Source organism: Betta splendens, chromosome 15, assembly GCF_900634795.4.
Source record: "Betta splendens chromosome 15, fBetSpl5.4, whole genome shotgun sequence".
Classification (NCBI taxonomy): domain Eukaryota; kingdom Metazoa; phylum Chordata; class Actinopteri; order Anabantiformes; family Osphronemidae; genus Betta; species Betta splendens.
In genome coordinates this window covers 6158848-6185357 of record NC_040895.2, presented here as the reverse complement: position 1 = coordinate 6185357, position 26510 = coordinate 6158848, and the positions used below count along the sequence as shown (strand labels likewise).

At 47.6% G+C, this 26510-nt stretch overlaps 1 protein-coding gene across 7 annotated transcripts; it reads left to right on the top strand.

Moving 5' to 3' along the window:
* The first annotated feature begins 72 nt into the window (after nucleotides 1–72).
* Nucleotides 73–26201, top strand: cpeb3 (cytoplasmic polyadenylation element binding protein 3). 7 transcript variants are annotated; one of them, XM_029175932.3, is made up of 11 exons: nucleotides 73–210; nucleotides 2383–3287; nucleotides 7186–7339; nucleotides 11324–11380; nucleotides 13917–13940; nucleotides 14936–15103; nucleotides 15761–15850; nucleotides 19891–20009; nucleotides 20099–20213; nucleotides 20390–20571; nucleotides 21956–26201. In XM_029175932.3, exons 1-11 carry the CDS (start codon nucleotides 171–173, stop codon nucleotides 22181–22183), a joined length of 2082 nt encoding a protein of 693 aa, XP_029031765.1. In that variant the 5' UTR covers nucleotides 73–170; the 3' UTR covers nucleotides 22184–26201. The 7 variants fall into 7 exon arrangements, with proteins under 7 accessions (XP_029031765.1, XP_055358549.1, XP_029031767.1 ...); XM_055502574.1 differs by lacking the exon at nucleotides 73–210 and adding an exon at nucleotides 566–709; XM_029175934.3 differs by lacking the exon at nucleotides 73–210 and adding an exon at nucleotides 1971–2106.
* Nucleotides 26202–26510: the final 309 nt, after the last annotated feature.

Below are 26510 nucleotides of genomic sequence, written 5' to 3'. Positions count from 1 at the left end.
CGTGCTTACGTCATCAAGTTGAGGAAGACGCCGCGGAGGGCACGCTTCCCATGACTTGGGAAATGTAGTTTCATAACGCATCCCTCCCTCGCATGACCCATAACTAGCTATATTATCTTCTTTATCCACTCCGGAGAGAGAGACAGCGGCTTCTAGCAGATACAGCCACAATGATGATGCACATATGGCTGCAAAACATTTCTAACAGCGGTAGGATGCTTTGCTCTAAATATCTATCTCATAATAATAATCTCATCTGCATTTCCTTTGCTTTGGTATTCCAGTATTTAAATATGCCATAGAATATAAAGCACTTACCTTAATATACAGAAGTTAGACATAGAAAGTATATTTATGTTTATTTTGTATGTAGAACGTGCATGTTGTGTTAAAACGATAGAAAAATACGCTGTCGATCATTACTATATTAGTTGCTTCATTCATTGCCTGTGCCAGTTTTTAAGTTGATAAAATTTCAACTCAGCCATGAAGGATGAACGCTAGAAACATATGTGTCGAGCAGCTACTGCACGCTGAGAAACTACAACTCCCTGCAGGCTCCTCGGCATCATCCATGCGCCGCAGTCAATCAGCTGTTGAGGCAACTGCTGACTCTCTCGGCACAAGGGTAGCTGGTTTGTCATATCTAAACCCAGACGGGGCAAAAAGAAACAGCTTTATTTACAGAGTCTAAAGGTGAACGATACAGGTAATTCACACTTCACGTTGGGCAGAGAAGTGACCAGGTTGTGTGTGCGTGTTGTTTTGTCGCTTGTGTGAAGGGGGACACATATGGATTAAAGGGGGATTTCAAAGGAAGACCGCTTCATGGAATGTATCTGATGCCTCGATCGGCGCGATGAATAGGAATTTGAGTGACCGGGTTTTGGCTGTGTCTGTGCTATTGAGCCGGTGATGTGAGACACTGTACACTGCTGATTGTGCTGCTTTGATGACCTTGGAAGCGCAGCTCTTCTAGAGGAGAAAACACGGATTAACTAGTGGGATGCGTGCAATGCGGGCTATTGCGATTACACAGGGTCCAAGTTGTGTCGCTGCCATCATGCTGCTGAAATTGTCCGGCGTGTCTTGTGGGGTGTCATTTTCAGAGAGTGCAGACTAAAGCACCCATGTAAGTGACAGGCCTCGGTGTGGGTTATATGTTCGCTCTCCTGCAGTCAAACAAAGTCCACGGAAGCCTTATCAGCGTTATCGTGGCTTTTAATTCACTATAATTTTAACCTTGGGTGATCTGACACTGTGCCACATAGTTGTGCGCCAGCTAACACGATAGCGGACGGTTCGGCCCCGCAATATTCGAGCGTACCGAGGTCTCTTTACACGGACTCATTGCTATTTCACGTTAATTATGTAGCAGCTTTATGGCTTTCTGAATGCAAAATTACCGCCAGGGTAGTATTGCAAAGACTGCTGCTAATAGTTCTTCTACGAGGCGTTGTCCCTGAAATGCAAACGATGATTTTGCATGACAGCTTCAATATGCTGGGCTAATCTCTAAGTCTGAATAGATAACACCGAATAGAGCTCTAGTCATATGGCAGCATGAGCTTTAAGTTAGTGTTTATGCCTTAAATTGCAAGTACACGCTGTACCCTGTCAGTGGAAACAGCCTGAGTCAATGCGGATCTCTGTGCGCTATAATAAATTCTTACCAATATTATTCCTGTCGGGTCGTGTGTATTGGCAGACTAATTCACTTGTGTCCTGGTTATTTGTGGTCTGCTTCGCAAACATGGCTCGTAGACTGAAAACGGAATCTGTGCTGTATCACACGCACAAGATCTTTGCGGTATGACAAACTGGTACAGGTGCGTCACATTATATTGCGTTAAAAGGGCGACAGTGCTTTTTTTAGGAAGTCATTTGAATTCGGAAACAAACAAACAACGGTTGCATTTTGTCGAGGTGTCTGGGTCAAGCCAGAACTGTCTTAACCTTGTTGAAGGACAGCTGTATTTACTGACGTATGTAAATGAATATAGGGGAGGTCCTTGTGCAAAAAAAAAAAAAAGCTACACTGATTCAGTTTCACATTGCAGCTCCGGAGTTCCTGCGTGGAAGGAAAACGAGACGTGGCGAAATCCGGTGAATATCCGCGGCTGTATAGTCCGTTTGCAAATTGTGGAATTTAGGAATCATTTCGGTTTATTCCCGGGAAGTGTGTGTTTTTCCCTCTTCTTCCTTTCGGCTAAATGGGTGATCACGCATTCGCTTTGCAGTTGCCCGGTCCTTCTAACATCATATCCTTCTCGGAGTTGTCCCACTTCATCAGATTCTACAGCAGCCCAGCCAGCCCCGCGTACGATGTCCTGAATTACAGCTATAATAATAACTCATCGTGTGTGTTTCCCCCCGTTGCAGCTCAGCAAACCATGCAGGATGATTTACTGATGGACAAAAACAAAGCCCTGCCTCATCATCAGCAAGATCCGACGCAAGTAGATCCTCCTCCCTCCACCCCGACCCCGTCATCGGAGCCCACTTCTTCTTCATCGGAGTCAGACAGCCCGTCGACCGGCAGCAGTCAAGCGGCTTCAGCGCTGAGCAGCAGCAGTAGCAAGGACAAAGTGCCGATGGAGTCGCCGATCCTGCCCGGGTTGAGCTTCCACCATCCGCCGCCGGAGACCGGCGGACCCCTGTCCTCCCCTTCCTCCTCGTTTGGGAGCACTTGGTCCACGGGAACCACGAACGCCGTGGACGACAGCTTTTTCCAGGGAATACCCTCAGTGAACGGGACGATGCTTTTCCAGAACTTCCCGCATCACGTCAACCCGGTCTTCGGGGGCAACTTCTCCCCGCAGATCGGCCTGGCGCCACAGTCCCAGCAGCATCAACAGCAAGCTCAGCCGCAGCAACCCCAGCAGAGGAGGTCTCCTGTCAGCCCCAGCCAAGGCCCCTTCCCGCAGAGAAACGCTTATCAGGCCGTCATGAATAACAGCAAGGGCTCGTCGTCCTCGTCGCCTGCTTCGGTCTCCTCGTCGGCTTGGAATAATCACCAGAACGCCGCCTGGAGCACGGCCTCCAACCCCTGGAGTGGGCTGCAGGCGGGCAGGGACCCGCGCAGAGCTGTGGGCGTCGGGGTCGGGGTCGGTGTAGGCGTCGGGGTGCCGTCTTCCCTCAACCCGATCTCCCCAATGAAAAAACCCTACAGCAGCAACGTTATAGCACCCCCGAAATTCCTAAGACCTGGACCCCTCGCCCAAAAGGCCTGGATGGAGGACAGCGCCTTCAGGACTGACAACAGCAACAACACATTGCCTTTCCAGGTAATCACATACTCCCATCGAACAGGCCTAGGCCGAAATGTTTGTGATATTCCGTATAGATCTGCTATTTCAGGATAGTGAAAGATGAACATATAACAAATCCTATTATAAGGTCAAACTGACATTATTTTGTTTTAACACGTTCCTGTATCAAGAGGTTATTCGTATATGTATTAAATTAGTTGTAGAAATGGGCAGTTAAAACATTTTATTAAATGGCACATACTCGTCACTTTTTCAAATAGATCAAGATTATTCTCCTACTAGCTCTGCGCCACCATCGCAGAGGCGTTAATTTCAACAAATTTAGGTCATTCGACGTAATATTCCTTTATTTTAAACGTACTGGTGATTCGTACACGAACAGACAAACGATAAGCGCATTTTGCCGGTCAGCGTTTTGACAGGCTGATGTGACGTGTACTTTGGCAGATTATGTTGTAAATGTCAAATAAAAGAAATCATACAATGCTAGATTTATTTATTAAGCATAAGCCGTCAAGTTTTTACACTGTCAAAAACCAATACGCTTTGTCAACGCTAGAAATTGTTGCTCTGAGAGGCTGAATTTCCTCTGCCACCTTAAAATCTGAGGGTTTAAAGGACACGAGATGCATTCAGGTGCTTCTCGTAATGTTTCCTAAATTAAACAGACACTTATACACATAAGCTGCTGTTCACTCTTTATTGTCGATATTATTTCAGCCATCTATAATCTAGTTTATACTAAAGACTGACCTTAGATTTGAGTTGAGCCTTGTACCAGTATATAAACAAAAATCTATGTTGTTCCCGGACTATGTAAGATTTCCGATATATATGAAGGCAACAACAGTACTTGCATTTGATTGGCTGGTGATGGTGAAGTGGGCGGTCTTTGAACCTGAGCTGACGATTGAGAGCAGGTCAAATCCGGAAGACAGAGGTCGTTTTGTTCTTTTTAATGTATATTTTACGGAACACACGTGAATGTTAAATAGTTTTGAATTTCGGTAAGACACTGTTCACAACAGAAGTGGTGACACATTATTATGTTTCTGCCGTGACGAAGTAAAATGGAACAAAACATGCCAATAGATGAAGAGTTAGCTTGTTTATAATTGTTAAAACCTAAATGCAACAGCTAGTAAATAATCGAAAGTAAAGTTTCAGTTTATTCTCTGAATATAGAATGAGACTCTATTCTGCTGTGTCTTAACCTTCACTATAGTGTGTCTGACATGGTAGACTAAGATGAACAGTCCCAGCACTGTATGACTTTTTCACATGGCCGGTCATGTGTTTTCCCTATGTTTAGCTATACTGCCCGACCAAAGAGCCGACCTAAAAAAGGGCCAGCTAAGTCACCACCTTAAAAGGAGCACTTGTTCACCTGATCAAAGCCAGTTCACCAGTTACTGTAGCGGGAGCTGTGTGTGCCGGTGAAATGCAGCCAGATGCAGGGTGAAATTCCACCTAGCTTGAAACACACAGCCGTTTGAGGAGATAATGATTGTGTGTGTCAGCCAGGCCCTCCCTGGGCTTTATTGCTTAGCTTCCTCTGCTTACTCTCCCTATCTCTGCTTTTTTTTTAACTCCATCAACCTGTAGCTCTAGTTATCAATTGTAAACAGGGTCAAGGGGCCACACGTCACATGTTTAGACTGTTTTTCATTCATCTATCTGCAAATAACCACGGAAACACTGAAGTTCTAGCTCACAATTTGCATCATGTTCTTACAGATTTAACATGGCTAAATACTAATTTTCCTTTTATTAAAACACATTTAAGACAGAGCCAGGAGGGAATTTGTAAAATTTAAAAGACATAATAATGTTTTTATGATGTGCGAGGAATTAAACAAATGAAGATCTGCTAATTGAATGTTTGATCTTATATTTAGGGTTTGAGCGGGGCAACAATGGAGGATACATTTATTTCCACAATATTATCATCTAATTAGTGAGTTTATGACATATTAAACAGTTGTTGTGCTCAAAGTGATGTCTTTAAACGCCTTTAAAGCAGATAACATTTCTGTTGATCATCTACTCGTGGTAAAATATTTGTGGTCTCCGCTCAAACTAACCCTAGTGACATCATCTGCTTTGCCCCAGGCACACAGTGCCAGCTCTAGCTCACACTCAGCCGCTAAACAATTACCGTCATAATTGGAGAAGAGTTATCACCAGAATGCAAGGTTGGTGTGCCACATGTCAGCCGGCCTGTTTACCGGAGCGAACCCGCCCCGAGGTGAAGTGCTGAGCTGAGCGGAGAAGGCAGAGAGCCCACACCGTCTGTCGTGTGGGCAGCTGGTGGCAGGTGTATTGCCTGTCATTCTGCTGATCTCCCCCGGTGTTCCTCGCACACAGCAGATGAAACGCGAGGTGAAACTTTGAATCCCGCGTGCGCCTATTATGTGCTTGTACTTGCCTGCTGCCGGCGGCCGCTCGGAGGCAGAGGAATGTGTGGAATTCAGCTTAACGTGTCAGTGTCAGCCTTAAGACGCGAAGTCACATGAGCTTCTCGGAAGATACCCTGATTTGAAGCGATGGCAGCGGCGATTGTTGTGTGCTACTTTGTGATTGCAGTCACTTGCTATCAGGTCACGCCAACATGCCGTCTGATGCAACGCGGTAGGAACCTCAGCAGGTTTATGGGTGAAACAAGCTCAGTTTATATTAGGAAACTAATGTGGTTTAGCTCGTTTGATTTGTTTCCACCCTTGTTTTTCCTCCTACAGGAGTTTGCATCCTATTCTGTCACCTTAACTTTCAGATGACCATGATTTAACCTTGAATATATTTTCAAAAGGCTGCAAATTAAAGATGAGGAATTGAAACCGATGGCAGAGTGTGGCATTGCCAAGGGACAGGGGGCAATAGTTCATGTTCTTTGGGAATATTTACACTAGCTCTGGAACATTTGGCTCATTAACCCTTTCACTGTTTAGCAGAAAAGCTGAATCACTTCAACTCTTTATCAAAGATAATGTCAATTAAACTTTCTATTTCCTGCTTTTTGGGAATCAGACATGAAAATTTATTATTTCTTACTGCAATTTCACTTTTCACAATTTTACTACCAATTGGTTCTTATTCTGGCAGCCATTAAGCATTTCAACTTTTATTTATTTTATTTTATTATTTATTTTCCTTTGACCTTGTAGTGTGTTTCTTCCTCATTTCTTCTTGATGGGGATATGAGCTGCAGTGTTGTCAGGAAATGACAACCTGAAGCTGCATTCCGCACTCGGGGAAACGTATTGGCTGCTGTAAACAATGCAGTCTGGGACTTCTGCACATTTAATCTCTTTATGTCATTTGACGGCAGCGAGCTCTCCGCCCCCCCGTCCGTCACCCTGCCCGTCCACGTGTGTCAGAAAGGAGGTGAGGGGAAGGAAACTAAAAGCTCAGCACTTTCAAATGTTTACCGTTTGAACCAAGTGGGCAGATTTTTATCTGTGTGGCACTGTCGGGTTCAGAGAGTGTGTGTGTGTGTGTGTCGCACTTTTGAATGCTCAGCCAAACGAGCAACAATAGCCGCAGTGTGCAAACAATGCGGACACAGGACACAGCTGGCAGGCTGCAGCCTTCAGCTCCAGCCCGGCATCCTCTCAAGCTTTACCTTCGGCACACATGTCGCTGTGGTAAACTCATTCGCACCACACCTTAACCTTGAGGCGTTTGATGCTTCATTGGCTGCAGAGTCCACCCTGGAAGTCTTTTGTGTTCTCAAAAAGTTTCCCTGTGTGTATGTTGTCTGCTTTGTGAAGGCGTGACTCCATGTAAATCATAATCAAGAACTCCTATCTACATTTAGATCACAGCCTACAGTGTCCTTCCTTGGCCTTGTTTTCTGTGTGATCCACTGCAGTGACTCTAATCCCAGCCCTTCTTCTCTTTTGCTGTGTTTCAGGACCGGAATCGGCCCTTTGATGCTTTTAGCTTGCACTCTTTGGAGAGTTCCTTAATGGATATGATAAGGACTGACCATGACAAAGGTAAACCACACCCTGCCGGTGGCCCACCAATGACTATCGCTGATATTGTATGGAGGAATCATTTTGCAGGTTAGGAATATTCATACGTCTGTGCTTACAGTATTTAGGTTGGTTTCATGTATTTTTCCTTTCTGCTTCATGGGCACATATCACATCTGGAACATTCGCTTTTTGTTTTGCTCTATTTGCCAGACTCTCAGTTTTGGAATGAATAATTTACATTTCTATCCTTACCTGAAGAAGAAAGTCGCCACTTGTGTCCAGGGCCTCATAAGCACACTGCATTTTTGTCTTTTTTTTGCTAGTTTCCTTTTGTTAACTACAATCGGGATCAAGTGATGTCCTCCTGTGTTGACTAAACATGTTGTGAGTGTACATGTAGAATGAGTGACTGAAGGAGATCATGAAGAATATGCGGGCAACGGGTCAGAGGCAGTGAAAGGCAGGCGGATCTGCCTGCGTAATGTCGTATGTTCTAACAGAGCCCGTCTCCCACCCCGGCCCCTGTTGGGTCGTGCTGTCGGGCTTTTATTCCCCTCCATCCTTTCATCATAACAATGGAAAGTTGGTCAGAGGGCCGCACAATGAGCCCTCGTCTGCGTAGAGTCTGTTTTCTTGTGCTCAGAGTCGCTGGAAACGCGTCGTCATGTCCTGCAGGGCTTCGCTGGTGATTGTTTATCACGACGTGGAGGGTGGTACATGCATTCCTCTGTCTGTCTTGCCTGTTTATGTCAGCTGTGGCCGCGTAGAAGGTGCTGCAGAGCAACTCTGCCGTCGCGATGGAGATCCTGTGGTTGTGAAGGTGTTGCCTTCCTGCCGCTCTGCATGCAGTGATAATGACACTACGCAGCGGCTGAGAACCACCAGTTGACGCCGATGGAGTCGCTGGGCCGAGTTCTGCATTCCGAGCTGAACGGGTCCCACCCACGTCCATCCCATCACAGACATTGCTCACATACTTCCCATTGTGACTGGAGTGGTTGTTTTTCTGAGACTTTTATGAGTCCCTTTATGTGTGCGCTTTTTAAAGAAGGTTCCACTGTGATGTGAATATGAATAGGTTGTTTTTTGTGAAGCGCGTGTGAGGGAGCCCCACCCACAACACACTCAGACTGTCCAGACAGGGTCCTCTCTGGCCATGTGTTGTTGCTGATGAACTTGTTTAGGGACCAGTCACAGTTTAAAGGTACTTGCGTGTTCATGTGTGTGCGCGAGTCTTTGTTTTCACCACCCTCTGATGTTTTCTGGAAGCTCTCGGACTCCTGGTGGGGGGAACAGGGCCACTGGGGCAGCTGAACAATCGGGCTCTTTCTGTGGAGCTTCACGCACCCTAGCTGGCATGTAGTTCCTGAACTGGGTCAGCTGAGCTCACGTGTGAAGACACACACACACACACACACACACACACACACACACACACACACACACACACACACACCATTCTCCCCTTGGCCTGGAAAAACTACCACAAGTCTGAAAACACAAACACACACACAGTACATTGACATCCACTCTGTCTGTGACATGTAAATCAGCTGTGACATTCCAAAGTACTCTCACCTAACTCATCGTGTCACGCTGACACCCATTGTTTTCTTTGACAAAAGTGACTCAATAACATGATACTGTTTCTCCACTCACACACCACTCACACAACCTCTAGATGCTGTCACTAATCACTTGAGACGAGATAAGTGTTAATAAGTCTCCAAAGTCCTTGTGGAAGTTGTGTGTAAATGCCACTCCACCCACGATGTCTCTGACTCTCTGAACACACACACACACACACACACACACACACACACACACACACACACACACACACACTGTCCCTTCATTTCTCGTGTCTTCTTTAGGTTTGTTTGGGTTCAGAAACTGGCCACACCAGCTCATGCCGAGGTCAGAGGTCGATATTCGTCTGACGAGCTGAACTTGACCTCTCAACTTTTTTGACCCTTTGCTGACAACTCACAAGATGATCTCAGCCACTCAGGGATGCCCCCTGTACTTTAAACACCTAGCAGTGATTGCGCAGAGATAAGATAATGCGTTTGTGGCCCGTTTTAAAGGTTAAATTGTACCTTGCTGGTGTTACTCGCTCATAGTGCTGCAGTCATTTTTGTTGTGGTGGAAAATTCATGACTCCTGCAAGCGTGACTGAGCTAATCCAGTCCAGTCCAGGCCATAAGACAAGTCTGGGCTTGTTTTGTCTATTAAAATCACTGTTTGTCCACTTCTCACAAACCATGATACCAGCTATGGCCACTGCCAAGTTGTGCATCATGCTAAAATAGATTCTGGAAATCCTCTATTATTAAAAGCATTTGGTTGTTTTACGCATATTTATGAAAAGTCAGAATCATGAACAGGGTGAACCTCTCTGCACTTTGCAACTGGCACGTTGACTCCTAGAGGCGTCAGAGGAGCTTAAGGGTTTGCTACAGTATGGAACTGATCAAAAGTATATGACACATGGACCCGTAGACAGAACCATATAGAACCTCAAAGTACTGCAGTCAAATATCTCAATAGGTGAAAGGTGCTGGATCAGGGCGTTGACCGTGTCTCCCGATGGCTACGGCCTGGAAAAAGTCAGCAGAGCGGCAGCAGCAGAGGCTCCTGACCCCCCAGGCCCTTCACTCAGCCCCTAGAGGAAGCATATGGCAACAGCTTAGGGCTATTTTAAGGCCCCCGAGAAGGCAACTGTCCCCCTCTGTCACCCAAAATGACTAATGGAGAAGGAAAGGCATGCGCAGTGTTTTTGTGACTTTTCCCCTTCTGTCAGCAGAATCCCAGCTTCAGGTTCTGAATATGTTTTATGTCTTCTAGACGCCGGCGTGCCGTGGAGGTGCAGGGCCTCATCTAAAGCTAGAAGACATTCTCTCATTAGGACATTAGGGCACAAACCATCATTTGGCTGCTGGATTAACAAATAGACCGCCTACGCACTTATCAATACACCGCCCCGTGAACTTGTCCCTCTGGGCCCTCGAACTTGATAGAAAGCCTGACAATCAGGCGTGGTTGCTGAGACGGTGACAGCAGTGACTGTCTGTGTCCATGCGTTGTACGTATCGGTGTGTTGACAGAGATGTGAGTGTCTGGGCTTGTTACCCTCCGCTCGCCTGCGGGGCCCCGCTGTCGCTGGGTTCTGACTGGCTGAGAGCCGTGTGGAAATCCACATCTGTGGAAAACCCACCCCTCGCCCTCCCCCCACCCCGTCTCCGGGCTCACTGCTTTTTATTGGGTTTTATCTACTCTTGTCTGCCATCCAGGAAAAGGACCCCTCGCTGTTCCCACTATCTGTCTAGCGTGGCCGAGTTTCCAAACGTCTTACATCACCTTGTTCTTTGTTCACCTACACCAGGAACACACACCAGTTGCTCCACCGTCTGTGTGTCAGATAACCAACCTGTGGTTGTTGCGTATTGCGTAAAACGTTGGCGTAGGCGGATTTTGACGCAGGACCCTAATTTGAGGCGCTCAGGAGCGAAGGGCGCGCCTTTGTGGCCGCCGCAGACGACGACTTAGACGACGACTTAGACGACGACTTAGACGACGACTTAGACGACGACTTAGACGACGACTTAGACGGCTACGCAGACGGCTACGCAGACGGCTACGCAGACGACGACTCAGATCTTTAATCCCAGGTGTCTTATTCCTGCCACGGCTTAATTGTAATGTTCTCGCGGTGGCTTGAATGAGTAGACGGGGGAGACGGAGGCAGCCTGGAATGCGGCCATTTCTGTTTCGACATCCCAGACCAGGGCAGCGTTCTCACATCTCACGTGTGTCAAATCCCCAGCCGTTGCGCATTCGAGGCCTTGTTTGTTTTTTTTCTTCTTCTGCGTCCTTCTGTTTTGCTTTTCGTTGCGTTGGGTAAATTGTTTATTCACTCCAGGTCAATCATTCCATCATGACTAGTGTTTTTTTTTTTCCCCATTCCTGACTATAGAAGACTCAAACCACCTGTCAACAAGTTGGCTTTTATCAGCAAGCTCCATGTTTTTCCCTCATTTGTAATAAATGTTTTGTTTTTTCTTTTTGCAGGACGTATGGGCATCAACTTCCATCACCCTGGAGCCGACCACATAATGCCATTGAATAGTAAGTCACATTTGACTGATGGACCATCACTAGTGGTTTCGGCCTCTCGTCCCGTGTGGAGCGTGGGAAGTATTTTGTGTTACGTCTCCTTAAAACCATGCATCCTAACTACAGGGGCCCTTGTTGGTCCACTCTGGGAACACCTGCCTGCCTGCCCTGTACTGAGGCTCAGATTCCCTGACACCATAAACTTAGGGCAGTCCTCATAGCACTGTGGGGGGAAACACGCTCGACCAGTGGACAGCCTGTCCAAAAATACCCCCCACGTGTAAGACTAGATTCTCTCCACCGAGCGTCACGTGATCAATAGTGACCCATAGATGAGCCAGAGTTCACATCTCATTCAGCCGAGAGCCAGGGATGTGATTTACTTTAGCGTCTGTGAGGAGAAATAAGTCTTCTCCTCGTTTTGTCCAAACCTCAGAAGGTTCTGAAGTCTTTCTGGACTGACTCATGATCAAACCAGCTCTTTCCCTCTCATTTCCCCTATAAGGTATAGAAACGGATAAAGGCGGAAGATTCTTTGCTAAAGGGGGAAAAAAACTCAGCCAAGGAGTTTTCACACCGTCACATCTTGACAACAATGCTGCTTCTTTCTTCATTTTGTTCTTTTCATCATCCGTGTCCTCGGAGGGCGCCTCTCGGATTGATGTTAAAGTGTTGTGTGGTGGGATGACTTTCAGGCGAGCACGGATCTGCCCAGATCTTCCAAGTCTGTCAGAACTGGCACATTACGCCGTCGCCTGTGATGTGCGCAGACAGGAAAGCTTTGGATCCAAGTTTAAAGCGCTTCTCCTTCATTTCTTCCCATTAGCTTTGAGGCTCCGCGAGAGAGCCTGGAAGGGCTTCTCTTTCTCCGGATGGTGTTAGAATCCAAAGCTGAGTGGAAGAAGAAAGGCTGGAGAGTACAAGGAATGGGTCCTTTTACTTTTTGGTTGAGGTCTCTGGAACTTTAAAGCTAAACAGAGGGGCTCACATTAGACTCATCATTCCCAAAGGAATCACCCAGTTTACTTTCAAACATTCTCCCCCTCTCTCTCAGTTATCACACACTTCCCTGTTTCCTCCGCACCCTTGTGGGTTGTCTCGCTCTCATTAAGGCATTTGACAGTTTCCCAGCACCAGGATTTCTTCATTTTGGCCTCGTTGCTAGGTGACTTTGTTTTGGCCGTGCCTGGATGGCAAAAGGGCAAAGCTGCAAAGAGGCTGCCCAGGTTTTTTGGATTCAAAAGCCAGGTCCTTTTAATGAAACTGTAGCGAAGAAGAAGAGGCTCAGAGACAATGTACTCTCCAGGAGAAGCGGGCAGGCCGAGTCACGCGACGGGGGTCTTATTGGTTTTCGAGGTGACGAGGCTGCTTTGGTAAATGATCAGTTCAGAGGAGCAGAGGGACCCGTTTAGCGCTGTTCCATCCCCTGCTGTTTGGTGGAATTCGCATTGTTATAAGCTGCGTTTGACTTTCACTCGTGGCACAGCAGGATTAAAATTGAGCTTGTTTGTGGTTAACAGCACATGTTGATGTTTTTGTAAAAAAAATGCTGATGCTGCAGAAAAAGGTTAAAATAAACCACATCGTACCATCGTGGCGACCCTTCTATCAGCAGGTGAATGTTGCTGAGTAGTCACATGGCCTCATTACAGAATTTATTTCATGATACAGAAGGAAAATTATGAACCTAGAAAACGACACAGAAAGCTAATAAGGTGACTTAACTACTTTTTTTTTTTAATGGATGGAATTAGCCGATAGCCTCAGGGCTCACACAGGGAAGTCAGGGAAAAAGCTTAGTTGTCGTCCCATGAGCTAAGAATGGAAATGTTGTTGCTTGTTGGAAAACAGGAAGCCTGTAAAGCCCTGTAAAAGGCTAGAAGTTGCAAATGATGTTCTATACTTAAACTGACTAAACGACCTGAGCCCAGAAACCGGTACAGGACTTGCTAATTAAGTATTAGTGCTGTTCTTTTGTCACCCTGGCGTCACAGCCTGGTCTTCGTCCCCTCTACGTCTAACCCTTCCTTCCCACAGCCCTCAGGCCGTCACCCACCTCCGTCCCCTCTCCTTATCCTGTGGGAAGAGTTTCCAGTCACACCTGGCCTGACTCAACAGGCCTGAGAACAACGTTTAATATTTTACCAAGGCCATGATAATGACTAACCAGCTCTGCCTTCAGCCTGCTTTATGGCCTCATTTGTGTCTATTCCTACGAGATTAGCACGCATGTGAGCCATTGCGGGTTCATTAAACCTCTGGCGACGGGGCATTGTGTTGACACCTACTTCCCCCTGTGCACCCTCCCCTAATGCATGTGCATGCGCTTGTTGTCAGGGCAGGTGCGGCAGGTTTGACTGTGGGCCAGCGCCAGGCTGCCACCGTCTCCCCGGTGCTGAGGTCTAGGTGTGGCCATCTCTAGTGTTACTGTCGAGACTTTCCTTTTGGTTCCACAAAACCCATGTGTCTGTCTCTCTTCCCCACCCTTGTTCCTGCCCCGACCCTCTGTCTTCCTTGTCTCCCACCCCCCCGCTGTGCTGACAAGCAGCCCGGAGCTATGGCCGCCGACGAGGTAACGTGTAGCATTTTCTCCGGGGTTCTGCTTGACATGTCGGCCATGTCTCTCCAAGGCTGAGGGGGGGTCTCCGTGTGGTGTTGCTCTCTGCTATTCATCTGTGCTGTGGTTGAATGTAATCGTATTAATTTTGACATGCTCTCTTTTTCCATGTTGTGCATTTAATCAGAACGAGCTGAGGCTCCACCAAATCTGTCCATGTGAATCTTGTTTTGCTTGATGGTGAAAGGGGAAACGAATCTCTACTAATTTTCCATCTGTCTATTCTGAGTCAGTCTTTTAAAATCAAAACATTAATTAGGAGCCAACACAAAATTATAAAGCTCCCCATGATCAGTGCTGGCTATGAGAGGAATCGTGTTTATTAATTATTAAGTCAGAAGCACATCTCAGACACGACGCATGTTTGGATTGTGTTCTTCTAAAATCAATCGTGACTGAGGATGAATATGCTGACTGAGATGGGCTTCATCATCTGGATGGCTTCCAATCTGGCTCCTCCCTGATTTCATGCATTTCTAAACTCATTCTGTTTGTCTGCAGCCGGGACACAAGCTGCTCTGTGCCACTCGAAAGGCTCCTGAAAAGCGCAGTAAATGCGTAATGGAACCAGGTTTTGATTCAAGATGCTCATGAGGGTCTGTGTGATTTAGCACGCAGACGTTTGCGTACCACATCTCTTAAACCTCCCGACCATAAGAGACAAACGTGGGTCCGACGGGGCCACGCTCGTTACCGCAGCAACGGCTCTGTTCCCATGTGTCCCTTAACACAACATTCTAAATTAGGATATCATCACTGCCTGTATTGATAATGTTTGACCCTGTCTGATGCACATGCTGACATGTTGAGTTTTTTTGGAATTCTTACAAAATAAGCGTTGGAATGATGTGTTGAGTAAGAGCACACAGTCATTTCATAGCACAGAATTGAAGTGAGGCCATGATTTTTTCCACCTTATTTCCTCATTCTCTCTCCTCCTCGCCTCCCAGGTCGCTCCTGTCTTTTTCCCTTTGAAGACGGTTTCCTCGACGACGGCCACGGCGACCCCTCCCTGACCCCGGGCCTCAACTCGCCGACCCGCTGTCAGAACGGCGAGCGGATGGAGCGCTACTCCCGCAAGGTGTTCGTCGGAGGACTGCCGCCCGACATAGATGAAGGTAATTAAAGAGTCGCCATCTGACAGCGGCGCTCTCTCTCTTTCTCTCTCTCTCTCTCTCTCTCGTTTTCCCCTCCTTTGTGCTCCGGCCTGCTGCGCATTCAAACTGGAACATACTGTACTGTACCCGCGCTACTGGAAGCCTCCCAGTACAATCTGTTTCTGGCTCCTCGCCATTAACACGCTCCGCGAGGTGTTCAGTGCAGCTTCGAGGGGCTTTAACTTTAGAAATGTGCACAATGCTACTCTTATTTACAAAACCTTTGCTGTGGGTTGTGGCTGAACAACTGCAGCTGACACGTAGGTATTGAGTTTGTATCCTATTTACCCTGAAATTTAGTAAAATAACCGTAAACGCATGAATTGAAGCTACTCGTGTTTAGTTCAACTTTTGAAGAATTCATGAGGCTACTGTTAAATGAAATGATATTCATATGTGTCTGGGCTGGTGCACAATGCGTTCCCCTTTAGCTGGCTGAAAAATGAATGAGTTTCCGCAGCACTGAGTCAGATGCCGTGCTCCTGTTTAATGCAGCGGCTCCAACTGCAGCCGGATCATGGAAAGAGGAAACAAATACAGTCCAACTGTGTTAGAGAGCGAGTCTCTGCACTCGTTTGGGCCTGTTCTCTCATTCCGCTGTCTCCCTCTCACCTGCAGATGAAATCACCAACAGCTTCCGTCGCTACGGGCACCTGGTGGTGGACTGGCCCCACAAAGCTGAGAGCAAGTCCTACTTCCCTCCTAAAGGTAACGGCAGTTCACACGTGAACATCACCGCGGGCGCTCGGCCGCTCTAGCGACGGGGGGGGGGGGGGTTGTGTTACTCGCCGAGGCGCTGTTTGTCTAAGACGCCACCCGTCGCCGCCTGAGGAGCGCGAACCTCTTTCTCCCGTCGTCGTTGGACCACGGATCAGTTCCTGCAGCCACTTGCTTGGGTCCAAGAGCTGCTTTGTGCTGCGCGAAGGAAGCTGTTAAAGACGCTCTGGAAATACCTGACATTCCACGGGCCGATGGTAACGCTCTGCAACCTGAGGAAACCTCTGCCACTTCCTCTCCCCACGCATCATTTTTTTTTTCAGCAGCTCTTTTTTAGCTCGGGAGGATTATTTTGAATAGGCTCGGCTCTACTTATATCCAAAGCCGGGGGGGGGGGTGCAGCATCCTTTTAGGGGAATGAATACGCTTCCAGCGCCGCGGCTGGAGGATGCCGTCATGTAAGAGGAGGAAACGTGGGGGAATAGAGCTTGTGTCTCTCTGATTTAAAAGCCCCCGACTCCAAACCTCCGAGGGAAACTAAAACTATGAAACTCGTGTCGCTGTCTCCAAGTTAAGAGGCAGGAGTGTTTTGGCAGGTGCCTTGTGAAAGACTTCTAAGCGCTGGTGCTGTGGATCCCGGGTTGAGTGCAAGTGCACATCTGCATGTGCTTGTGTTCCGCGGAACCACCGGTTTGCGAATGTGAGACTCTCATCGGTCTCAACGTCGTCCTGAGGTCGACTGCATGGAGTAGAACGCAGTCGTCACCTTCTGGACCATCTGGACGGTCGTGAGAGTGATTTGGTTTGGGAACGAGTCATTGTGGCTCAGCCTAACATCACTGGAAGCTGCGAGAGCAATGGCTGGTACTACATGCTACTGTTTTAATGTATGATTTAATATATAGGTAATATTTTCTTAGTTATAGCAATTTTTTCAGTGCTGATGTTACTGTGAAGTCATAGTTAAAATGAGTGTTATGGATGTTTTAGTGAATCTGGGCCAGATGTGCTGTTTTCGCCAGGTTTCTTTCACTCTGCTCCCACGCGTCTTCTGAGAAAACGTGGGACTTAATGCAGCTTTAAATGGTTCCAGTGTCACTACAATTTGTATGAAATGTGTTAGTGACCCCCTGCTGCCACTCTCAAGCCACCCCCCCCCCCCCCCCCCCCACACACACACACACACACCGCAGTTATAGGCAATAACCTGGAAAAGTGAGGGAGACGTTTTTCCGTCCATCACTGACGCGTTCGTGTCCAGTTCAATGACCTTATGCTTCCTACACGAAGCGCCTAACAGCCGCGCGGCCGAGCGCCTGTGCCGCAATCACCGTTTAACATGGCGCTGCATTACGCAATGGTTCCAACCTGGGGCGGGTTTTATTTTCAGTCGATGACTTCCTCAAATTGAGATGATTAGCGATGCTTGAGTTCACCTTCTCTCTGCTCTGTCACCGGCTGCTCTCCACTTGCTCCACAGCCTCAGGGCCCATATTTGTTTTTAAGAGAGCAGATGTTTGCGTGTCCTTCCAGACTTCCTGCCAGGCCTCCTCCTCTTCCTCTTCTTTTTCCTCCTCCTCCTCCTCCACCCTCTTCTCTCCTCCAGTTCATTTCTGTGTACGCTGCTGTGAGCAGTTGGCCTGATTTACAGGCTTGTCCAGGTTTTCCTCCTCCTTCCCTCTGCTCTTGTGGTACATGCGTGCAGCATCTGTGAGCTTCAATGGAAAACCTTATTCACGCTTTCACTTTCAGGATGAAGTGTTGGCGTTTGCAGCTAAAGTTTGCTTCCTAACTCACAGCAGTGTTTAACCACATGTCATTGAAACAGGCCTGTCTCCTGACATTGTGTCGGGCAGGTCTGACGCCTGTGATTTGCTGAGTCAGCATCATGGCCCCGGTGCTTCAGCCAGAGTCGCATCAAGCCTGGTCAGCCATAGTTTTAGCACAGTCAGTGAGGTAATGGAGAGAATGGGAGCATAATATGGCGTTTATACTACTTAGGGATTCATTCTAGTGGTATCAATTCCAAGCAGTGAAGGATCCGCTGACCCAAGTACCAACCCAATACTTTCACTCCACAGCCTATTTGCTTTCCCTCCACCAGTTAGATGAGACGGGTGAAACTGCTGAATTGTGAAGTGAATTTAAATCCACCACCAGCAGAGTCTGGCAGACGGGCAGAAACACCAAGGCATTTTTCTTTATTGTCCAATTATTACATGAATACATGTCTTCTGTGTATGTTGTGATGAATCTAAGCTCTGATACGATTCAGGCAGCAGTTTGACAGGCGTTCGGGGCCGGTGAGCTGAGGTCAGGCCGCTGTTGACCTTCGTGGGGTCGTTGGTCCGCGGGTGCAGCCTGCCGCTCTGTGAACGCCGCTCTTCAGGGCTGGGGGAGAACTGCAGGTGCACTTCCTCCCTTCCTTCATGGGAGCTCGGCAGCGAAGCCCTAGAAATCTCAGGCACGAGCCACTGCAGATGTGGGCGTGAGCCCCTGCACTGCGTAAGGCTGCAACCGGCCCAGTTCAGACTGGGCGTCGGGGGGTCGACGTGGCCTCGGGTGCACTGTAACCTGATGATAACCTAACGACTGTCTGAATGAATGTGGTTTTCCATTAAACCTAGTTATCCAGAAGTCCAACCTCGTCACTGCATCTTTGTGTGATGTAATCCAAGTGAACAAAGCTGTTACAGTCCTCGCAGCCTGAGATTGTGTGGCACACGGAAAACCAGCGTCTCCCTCTTTCCAGTCCTCCTGCACCAGCGGTGCAGCTCTCCACCGGTCTCAGGGTCTTTCTCTCGTCCTCTCCTTTCCTTCCGACCTGCCTCCCTCTCCCTCCATTTTCCCTCCCGCTCGGTCTGCCTCTCCTGCCCCGGGTCATGGAACACGTTGTTCCTCTCCTTCAGACTCTATGTGCCGCTGGCTAACGCTGACTGACGTTAGCTTCTCCGAAGGGGGGGGGGGCATCAGTGCTAAACCGCACGATTTTCCCAGTGACGAGGCCTCTTTATGTAACTGGGCAACGTGGAAAAGGGTTGTGTGACATGGACGCACGCAAAAAAAAAAAAGACGATGATGCACAAAAGTCCTCTTCACGCCAAGTCTAATTATGTATTTGTTGGGAAGAGTCCAAACTGTTGTGTGTCGACCGATTACAGGCAGACGGGGGAATAGTCGTTCACTCAAAGCAACAGATTGCAATTAGTGTTAATACAGAAAAACATCATAGGCCTGTGGAGGTTATTAGCCACTTACAGGGCTCATAATATTAATAATAATAACAAAATGAACAGCCTTCACTGTTTCAGTGCTGCTGAGGACACACACCCTTCTTTAAATGTCCTAACCCCTTTTAATAGGTCACAGGGGACGTCATCAGCATGATGTCATTATTATGGTAACAGCTGTCGGCAACGGAAGGCCGCTGAAAGGTCGGCTCCTTTTCCAGTTTCTTCACCTCCGCAGCCAAAGTCCCACCAACTGCAAATGTTTGCACATCTATTAATGCTGAGACTTGAGCCGACGGGCACTGCTTTTGTTGTGCGTTGAGCGCCTGACGACACGGACACGCCTCACGTTCACACACAGGTCCCCGTCGCTCCCCGGGCTTTGAGTTCGAGTCGGTCCTGCGTCCGTCCCCTCGCGAAACCGGCTTAATGGCTGCGACCTTGGACGACCTCCGCTCTCGCCGCTGAATGATTCAACAGTACAACGAGTGAGTGTGCGAGTGCCTCTCTCGCAGCTGTGCAGCGACGTGGCCACGCTCCACCTGAGCCGCCTCTCGGAGGATGCGCCGCTCATGAATTTTGCATAGCTCCTTGAGGAGGGGGGCTCTGCGCTTACGGGGGCAGGAGAGGAAAATGAGGAAAATGAGGACGGGCTGGGTGGAGATGAAGGAGTCCGAAGCTGAATTTTATTTAAAAAAGAAATATTGGGTCATGGGATTGTGACTTGAGGAAGAACACGGTCACAAGGTTGCGACTATTAAAAGCCTTTTTCCTCCTTTGATTCCTCCCTTATGCTCTCAGGCTACGCCTTCCTGCTCTTCCAGGAGGAGACGTCTGTCCAGGCCTTGATTGACGCCTGCATTGAGGAGGATGGCAAGCTCTACTTGTGCGTGTCCAGTCCCACCATCAAAGACAAACCGGTAAACTGAGCTTTATGTTGGGACCAGTTAACAGAAAGGGTGAAGGAGCATATGCAGAGCAGATTTTTCTTCGTGTCTTCGTGGCGCAGGTCCAGATCCGACCCTGGAACCTGAGCGACAGTGACTTCGTCATGGACGGCTCTCAGCCTCTGGACCCGCGTAAGACCATCTTTGTGGGAGGAGTCCCGCGGCCTCTGCGTGCAGGTAACCGACCCAGAAGCCTCCACGGTCTATACACCGGCACCGGAGGCTGGAGTGAGGGTTCTGCCTGGTTCTGCTTGGGTTTCTAGAGCTAGGCCAAGGGCTCGTCTGCTTTTCTAGGGGGTCTGAGACCAACAGCGAGAGACTGCGGCTCTAACGGTCTCCTCTCTTTCCTCAAGTGGAGCTGGCGATGATCATGGACCGTCTGTACGGAGGCGTCTGCTACGCCGGCATCGACACCGACCCGGAGCTCAAATACCCGAAGGGAGCCGGCCGCGTGGCCTTCTCCAACCAGCAGAGCTACATCGCCGCCATCAGCGCTCGCTTCGTTCAGCTGCAGCACAACGACATAGACAAGAGGGTGAGCGAGTTCATGCACGGGTCCAACAGCCGTTCACTGGAGGACAGCGTCTCAGACACAGTCCTTCCCCCTCTCTCTCTTTGTCTGTCTGTCTGTGTTTGTCTCTTTCTCCCTCTATCTCTCTCTCGCTCTCTCCCTCGCTCTCTCTGTCTCTCTGTCTCTCTCCCTCTGTATGTCTGTCTCTCTCTCTCTCTCTCTCTCCCTCTGTCTGTCTCTCTCTCTCTCTGTCTGTCTGTTTCTCTCTCTCTCTGTCTCTCTGTCTCTCTCTCCCCCTCTTTCTCTCTGTCTCTTTCTCCCTCTATCTCTCGCTCGCTCTCTCTCTCTCTTTCTCTCTCTTTCTGTCTCTCTCTCTCTGTCTCTCTCTGTCTGTCTGTCTCTCTCTCTCTGTCTCTCTCGCGCTCTTTCTCTCTCTCTCTCTCTCTCTCTCGTGCATCACAGCGCTCATTATAGCTTCCAGCCGCGTTTCCAGCCAACAGCACAGCCTGCAATAACCCCAAGGCTGGGCCCGGCCGTGTAATCACGGTGGCCCCTGGCTGCCGGAGTCGCGACAGATGTTTGAAGCTGCAGACGCACAGGGCTGCTTTAATTATAGCGGGTCCCTATACGTGCACATCCAGGCCGCGCCGAAGTCCGGCTATTTCAGGCGCGGCGGAACAGATCACGACCAAAAGAGACTGGTCGTCAGCCAGGGAGTCGAGCCTCTGTAAGGCGGAGCCTCAGCCGCCACCTCTGCTCGAAGGGGTGGGGGTTTAAGATGGGAAACAAATATATTCATTTGAATCCTTTCATGTGGTGAGTTTTAAACAATATACTATATTTGCTGCAGATCCCAATAACTTCTTTGGCTCGTTGCACTTTTCTCATTTCTCCCAGCAGCCACAGTCCCATTAACTGTAACTGGCTGTGAATGGCAGCCAATGAAAGCTCATTACCTCGGGTCGTCCTCCCGTCCGCTGAGCTCGTGTCGCGCCGCCAGGTCCGGCCTCCTCTTGTTGCCGAAGCCGTGGATTGTTCTTTTTTTTCTTTCTTCCTCCTACTGTTCAAGGAGTCGATAACCTTTCATTTCGCGGCCACGCTATAATAAGGTTAGCGTTCACCCCTGCCTGCTCATGCGCTGAGGCGTTGTCATGGTGACCGGGCTCTCGTCTCTCGGCGGTCCGGCTCATTTCGCCGGTGGACAGGACGGCACCTGACTCAACCTAGCCCTGATTTAGTCTAGAGAACTGCACCCAGATTGTTCTGCATGGAGTCTGAAGGAGCCCACACAGCTGCTATTGTAGCTGATGATCTACAGTAATGTCACCATCAACAGAATAAACGGCATGATGTTGATACCGCATGTTCTGATTGCTCTTGGTTGAATTCTGCCGCTCGTCCTTCGCAGGTGGAGGTGAAGCCGTACGTCCTGGACGACCAGATGTGCGACGAGTGCCAGGGCGCTCGCTGTGGGGGCAAGTTCGCCCCCTTCTTCTGTGCCAACGTCACCTGCCTGCAGTACTACTGCGAGTACTGCTGGGCCAGCATCCACTCACGGGCCGGCCGAGAGTTCCACAAGCCGCTGGTGAAGGAGGGCGGCGACCGCCCCCGACACGTCTCCTTCCGCTGGAGCTGAGGCGGCGGCGGCCCGGTCCCGGTCCCGGTCCCGCTCCGATGAGCCCAGACCCCGACCCCACCGAGACCTCCCGCACCCCCCCACAGCCCCCACTGGGACAGTGCTGGCAGAACCCCCCACCCCCACAGCCCCACGCCGCCCTGCCCCCCCCCCCAACACACACACAACACCTCCTGAAGGAGAAAAAAAAAAGGATCCCACCACACACGCGGGACATGCTTCACACCACGCGCCTCTGGACTCATCGCGTAGTGTCCCTCTGAGGAAGCGCTGATGGAGGGGCGACTGGCCAACGGGCGTCAGCTTAGAATTTGCACCTTGGAACAAAGTCTCACTAAACACTCACTAGAGGCAGGACGGTGTGTTAGACACCTGGCTGCTGTCGCCCCCCCCCCCCAGTTCTGCTGACTGGGCGGTGTGGCTCATCCTATTGGACAGGAGGTGGGACCATACAAATACAAAGGCTATATATTTTGTTTTCTACCTATCTATACAGATAATATAGACAATTTAAATTTTATGTAAAAGGAGCATGCACTTATTTTCAGAAACTGTAGTTCTATTGCCCCTAATGAAAAAAAAAATCATTACCAAAGGCAAATGAAATTAATGCATAGGTGGCGTAAAATGTAGCAACTGCGCAGCGTGGGCTGGTGCCGCCCAGAGGAAAAACAACACGGCTATATTTGCTCTAGAATCCTGACTATGAAAATGTTAATACCTCACACGCGCCATCAGATTAGTTTGCTTTCGATTTCTAGGTCTTTATTTTTATAATAACATTATTTTTTAGTGTTATGTAAATGTAATGCTGCAATAGCTTTGCTGCTAAATCCATGGTATAAACAGATACCATAAGTACTTTATTCAGGCTGGAGTGAGAAACGGTGCAGAGAAGCAGCGAGCCGTCGCCGCCGCGGGGGCGGGGGGCACCTTCGTAGGGAGGGGGGGTCGGGGTGGGTTGCCCCCAACTGCATGTTTATTTCAATCAGGTTGATGCATGCAATACACTTTACCAGTATCATGTCTACTATTCGACTCAGCCCATGTTTGCACACAACACACTAGAGACGTACGTTCAGCTCATACTGGACAGAAACGGGGGGAGGGGCTGCTGGGGGGGGGGGGAGACCTAAATAGTCAGATTAAATGTAGGAGTACCATTCAAAACTGTCTATGATAGGTGAAGTACTTTTTTTGCAGTGATTGTTGATATAATTGTGCAATTTTTTCTACCATATGTAGTCAGGCCTGAGTATGCCTAGAACTGTGATTCGCTTTAACTGTCGTTAATGTCCGACATAGAAGTCCTGTGAACCTTCATAACTAGTGTATGCACATGTATATATGTTCTCTTGTACACACACTTGCACCAGTACACGCGGAAGCCTCACACACACACACACACACACACACACACACACACACACACACACACACACACACACACACACACACAGGCCTATGAACGCAGTCTGACCTGAAGAGGAGCCGCCGCCACGTGAGCTTAAACTTGGCTGAGGTGTGTTTTTTTTTTTGGTTCTTTTGATAAATCACGTCCCCCCCCGTAGATAAAAACGCACACTGACGACGCAGAACGCAACCAAAGAGCTGACGTGTTTGACTTTCGCCAGGCCACCGAGACACGGAGCGAGCGGCCGCCGGCTGCAGACAGTGCAGACGGCGCAGGCTAAGAAAAGAGGGCAGTTAGTGGAAGCATTGAAGCTACTGCAGACTGGAGCTCTGACTACACAGCTGGGGTGGGGGGTGGGATGGGGGGGTTATGGGGGAAGAGGCATTACCGTATTTATCCAGATTGTTTTTTATTTCTCCTGCAAAGCTTGAAGTAATGGACCTGCTAAAACATAGTGGATATAAATATATTTTTGTTCTATTCAAAGGTTATGGCGCAGTCAATCAGGACTGGGGGGGGGGGGGTGCGGAGGGGGGGGGGGGGGGGTGTACGCCAGTTATGAATGCAATGCAGACACTGCTCCGGTCGGTCCGAGAGGCACGGGGGCCAAGTTACACTGGTTTTAGCAGTTTTGTGGACAATCCGGACGGTTTCCTACATCATTGCAGCTCTCTCTCTCTCTCTCTCTCTCTCTCTCTCTATCTATCTCTCTATCTCTCTCTCTATCTATCTATCTATCTCTCTCTCTCTCTCTCTATCTATCTCTCTATCTCTCTCTCTATCTATCTATCTATCTATCTCTCTCTCTCTCTCTCTCTCTCTCTCTATCTATCTATCTCTCCTTGTTTTAGTCACAAACTGTTATTTTGCTTCAGAGTAAAGGGCCTGTGTCGAAAGTCTAATCCAACCTAAGCAGATTTTTTTTTTGTTTTTAATATTTACTGATGAAACTAAAAATACAACATTTAAATAAGAGGCTAATCATGAGTAATAATACTGATCCCTATGAAAGTGAACACTGGGTGTTTTTGTGACCTTTCTTTCCCCGCCCAGACTGGTTTTCTATGTTCGTTCCTTCTCTATGATCGATGTTTGTTATGCACTACTCTTTGTATCTGAACAGTTTTTCGACAGTCAGCAGTTCTTTTTGTTGAAAGACAAAAAACAGGCGACTAAGTGTGCTTTCTGACTGACAAGATCTTTTGCAATACCTCAATTTTGAAAATGTATTAGGAGAGAAACTGATATTTTCTAAGTGAGTTTATTCAGATGAAAAATATATATATTAATTTAATTCTTCAAGAGACTGATTTAACAGAGGGTTGATTTTTTTTATTTTTCTCATTTACTTTTATTTTAAGAATTTATTTTTTTGAAAATGACAACAACTGAAGGAGTTAGAGCTTTATAACTAATATAATGATGTAGTTAGTGAGAGTACAGTCTACTTTATTACAGTGGAGGTTGCGAGTGTCCCACTGGTCAAATTAGTCGAACCATCAGAGAAGAGCTCTGGGAGAGAAAGCTGATGTTTCCCACGTTTTTGTATATTTATAATCAGGCGTGTACTATGCTGACCAGAGTTGTGAAAGCGTTCTTCTGTTTATTATTTTTTTTAAGAGAAGTTTTTTATGTTTCCTAAAAGTATGTGCTCCTTTTTCGTTTTGTAAAAAAAAATGTTAAAAAAAGGAGGGTGATGCTGGTTTGTTAGCCTGACGTCGTCGGTAGGAAACTAAAACACGAGACCTGCGAGAGTCGCTGAGCAGCAGGAGGCCGCGAGGCGAGAATGTTCTTTTTAACACGAAGCTACACAAGTGTTTTCACCTGTAACTTGATCGAAAGCCCCCAAGGTGCATCAATTGACTGGTGGCCTTCTATTCACGCAAGACTTGAATTAGTCCCATTTTTTAAGGCTAAGAACCTTGATTCTTTGTTGTAATGTGCAATACTGTTTGTACTGTTTGTAGAAAAGAAGAAAACGAGAAAAAAGAGGCATAAATCTTTATTGCAGAATTATTTTCATTGCAAGCATTGTGATTCACTAAAATCATTTTCTACTGTGTATTTACCTACTCTACCTGCTAGTACCTTCCAGTAGTAATGTAGCCTTTGTACTGAGAAATTTTCATTATTTTTAGAAAGTTTTGCTAAAAAGAAAAGAATTTAAATGTATTTACATATTTTCATTTTTATTTCATGTTTTTTTTTTCTTTACAGACTTGTTTCTCAACCATTAATACTTATTTCTGGGAGAGACTTTCATATCTGGTCAATGTCATTAATATTATTTTGTATTTTTTACTTAAAATAAATTAATTTTTTGATGCTAATTCATTTAAAAGTTTATTTTATTTTTTATTATTTCACTTTTCCTTTTTTTTTGAAGCTGAAAAAAACAAACTTTGTAATAATGTTACAAGTGTCTCAATTTTTGAATTGCTCTGCTTTATGTGTAAACTCAATGATGTTGCTTACCTTAGTGTGAAAATGATGTACGGTGAAAAAAAAAACTACTCACAGGCAACAGATCGGTGGTTGATGATGTTTAAGTGATTCGCAATGTAAACAAATGAATAGGCAATAAAATAAAAATGGCCGAATGGAGCATAATGCAGTATGTTGTGATGTAATTATGGAGGACGGACAACAACTCTGATCATTTACTCTACTTATGCTGCTTCTACTACTACTTCTGCAACTGACTCTCCAATAACTTCCTCCTGTGTAAAATATTCATTACCATCTACTAAAAGAAGATGCAGAGTGAGCATGAATGGATTTGAAGAGTCTGAGCAGAGCATGTACGATGGTCATGACCTCCTTTACCTTTTTTTGTGTGTGTGTTAAATCGTATATTTTCCCTTTTGATCTTCTGGCAGCAGTTTGACATTTGGCCAAATACACATGCAGTCG

What these genes read in the sequence shown, in the direction of transcription:
- cpeb3 (XM_029175927.3), top strand. Translation starts at nt 2,214, where the DNA reads ATGGGTGATCACGCATTCGCTTTGCAGTTGCCCGGTCCTTCTAACATC. An exon ending in GTCCTACTTCCCTCCTAAAG is followed by an intron (nt 15,851 to 19,890) that starts GTAACGGCAGTT and finishes TTATGCTCTCAG; the next exon opens with GCTACGCCTTCCTGCTCTTC. An exon ending in ACAACGACATAGACAAGAGG is followed by an intron (nt 20,572 to 21,955) that starts GTGAGCGAGTTC and finishes CGTCCTTCGCAG; the next exon opens with GTGGAGGTGAAGCCGTACGT.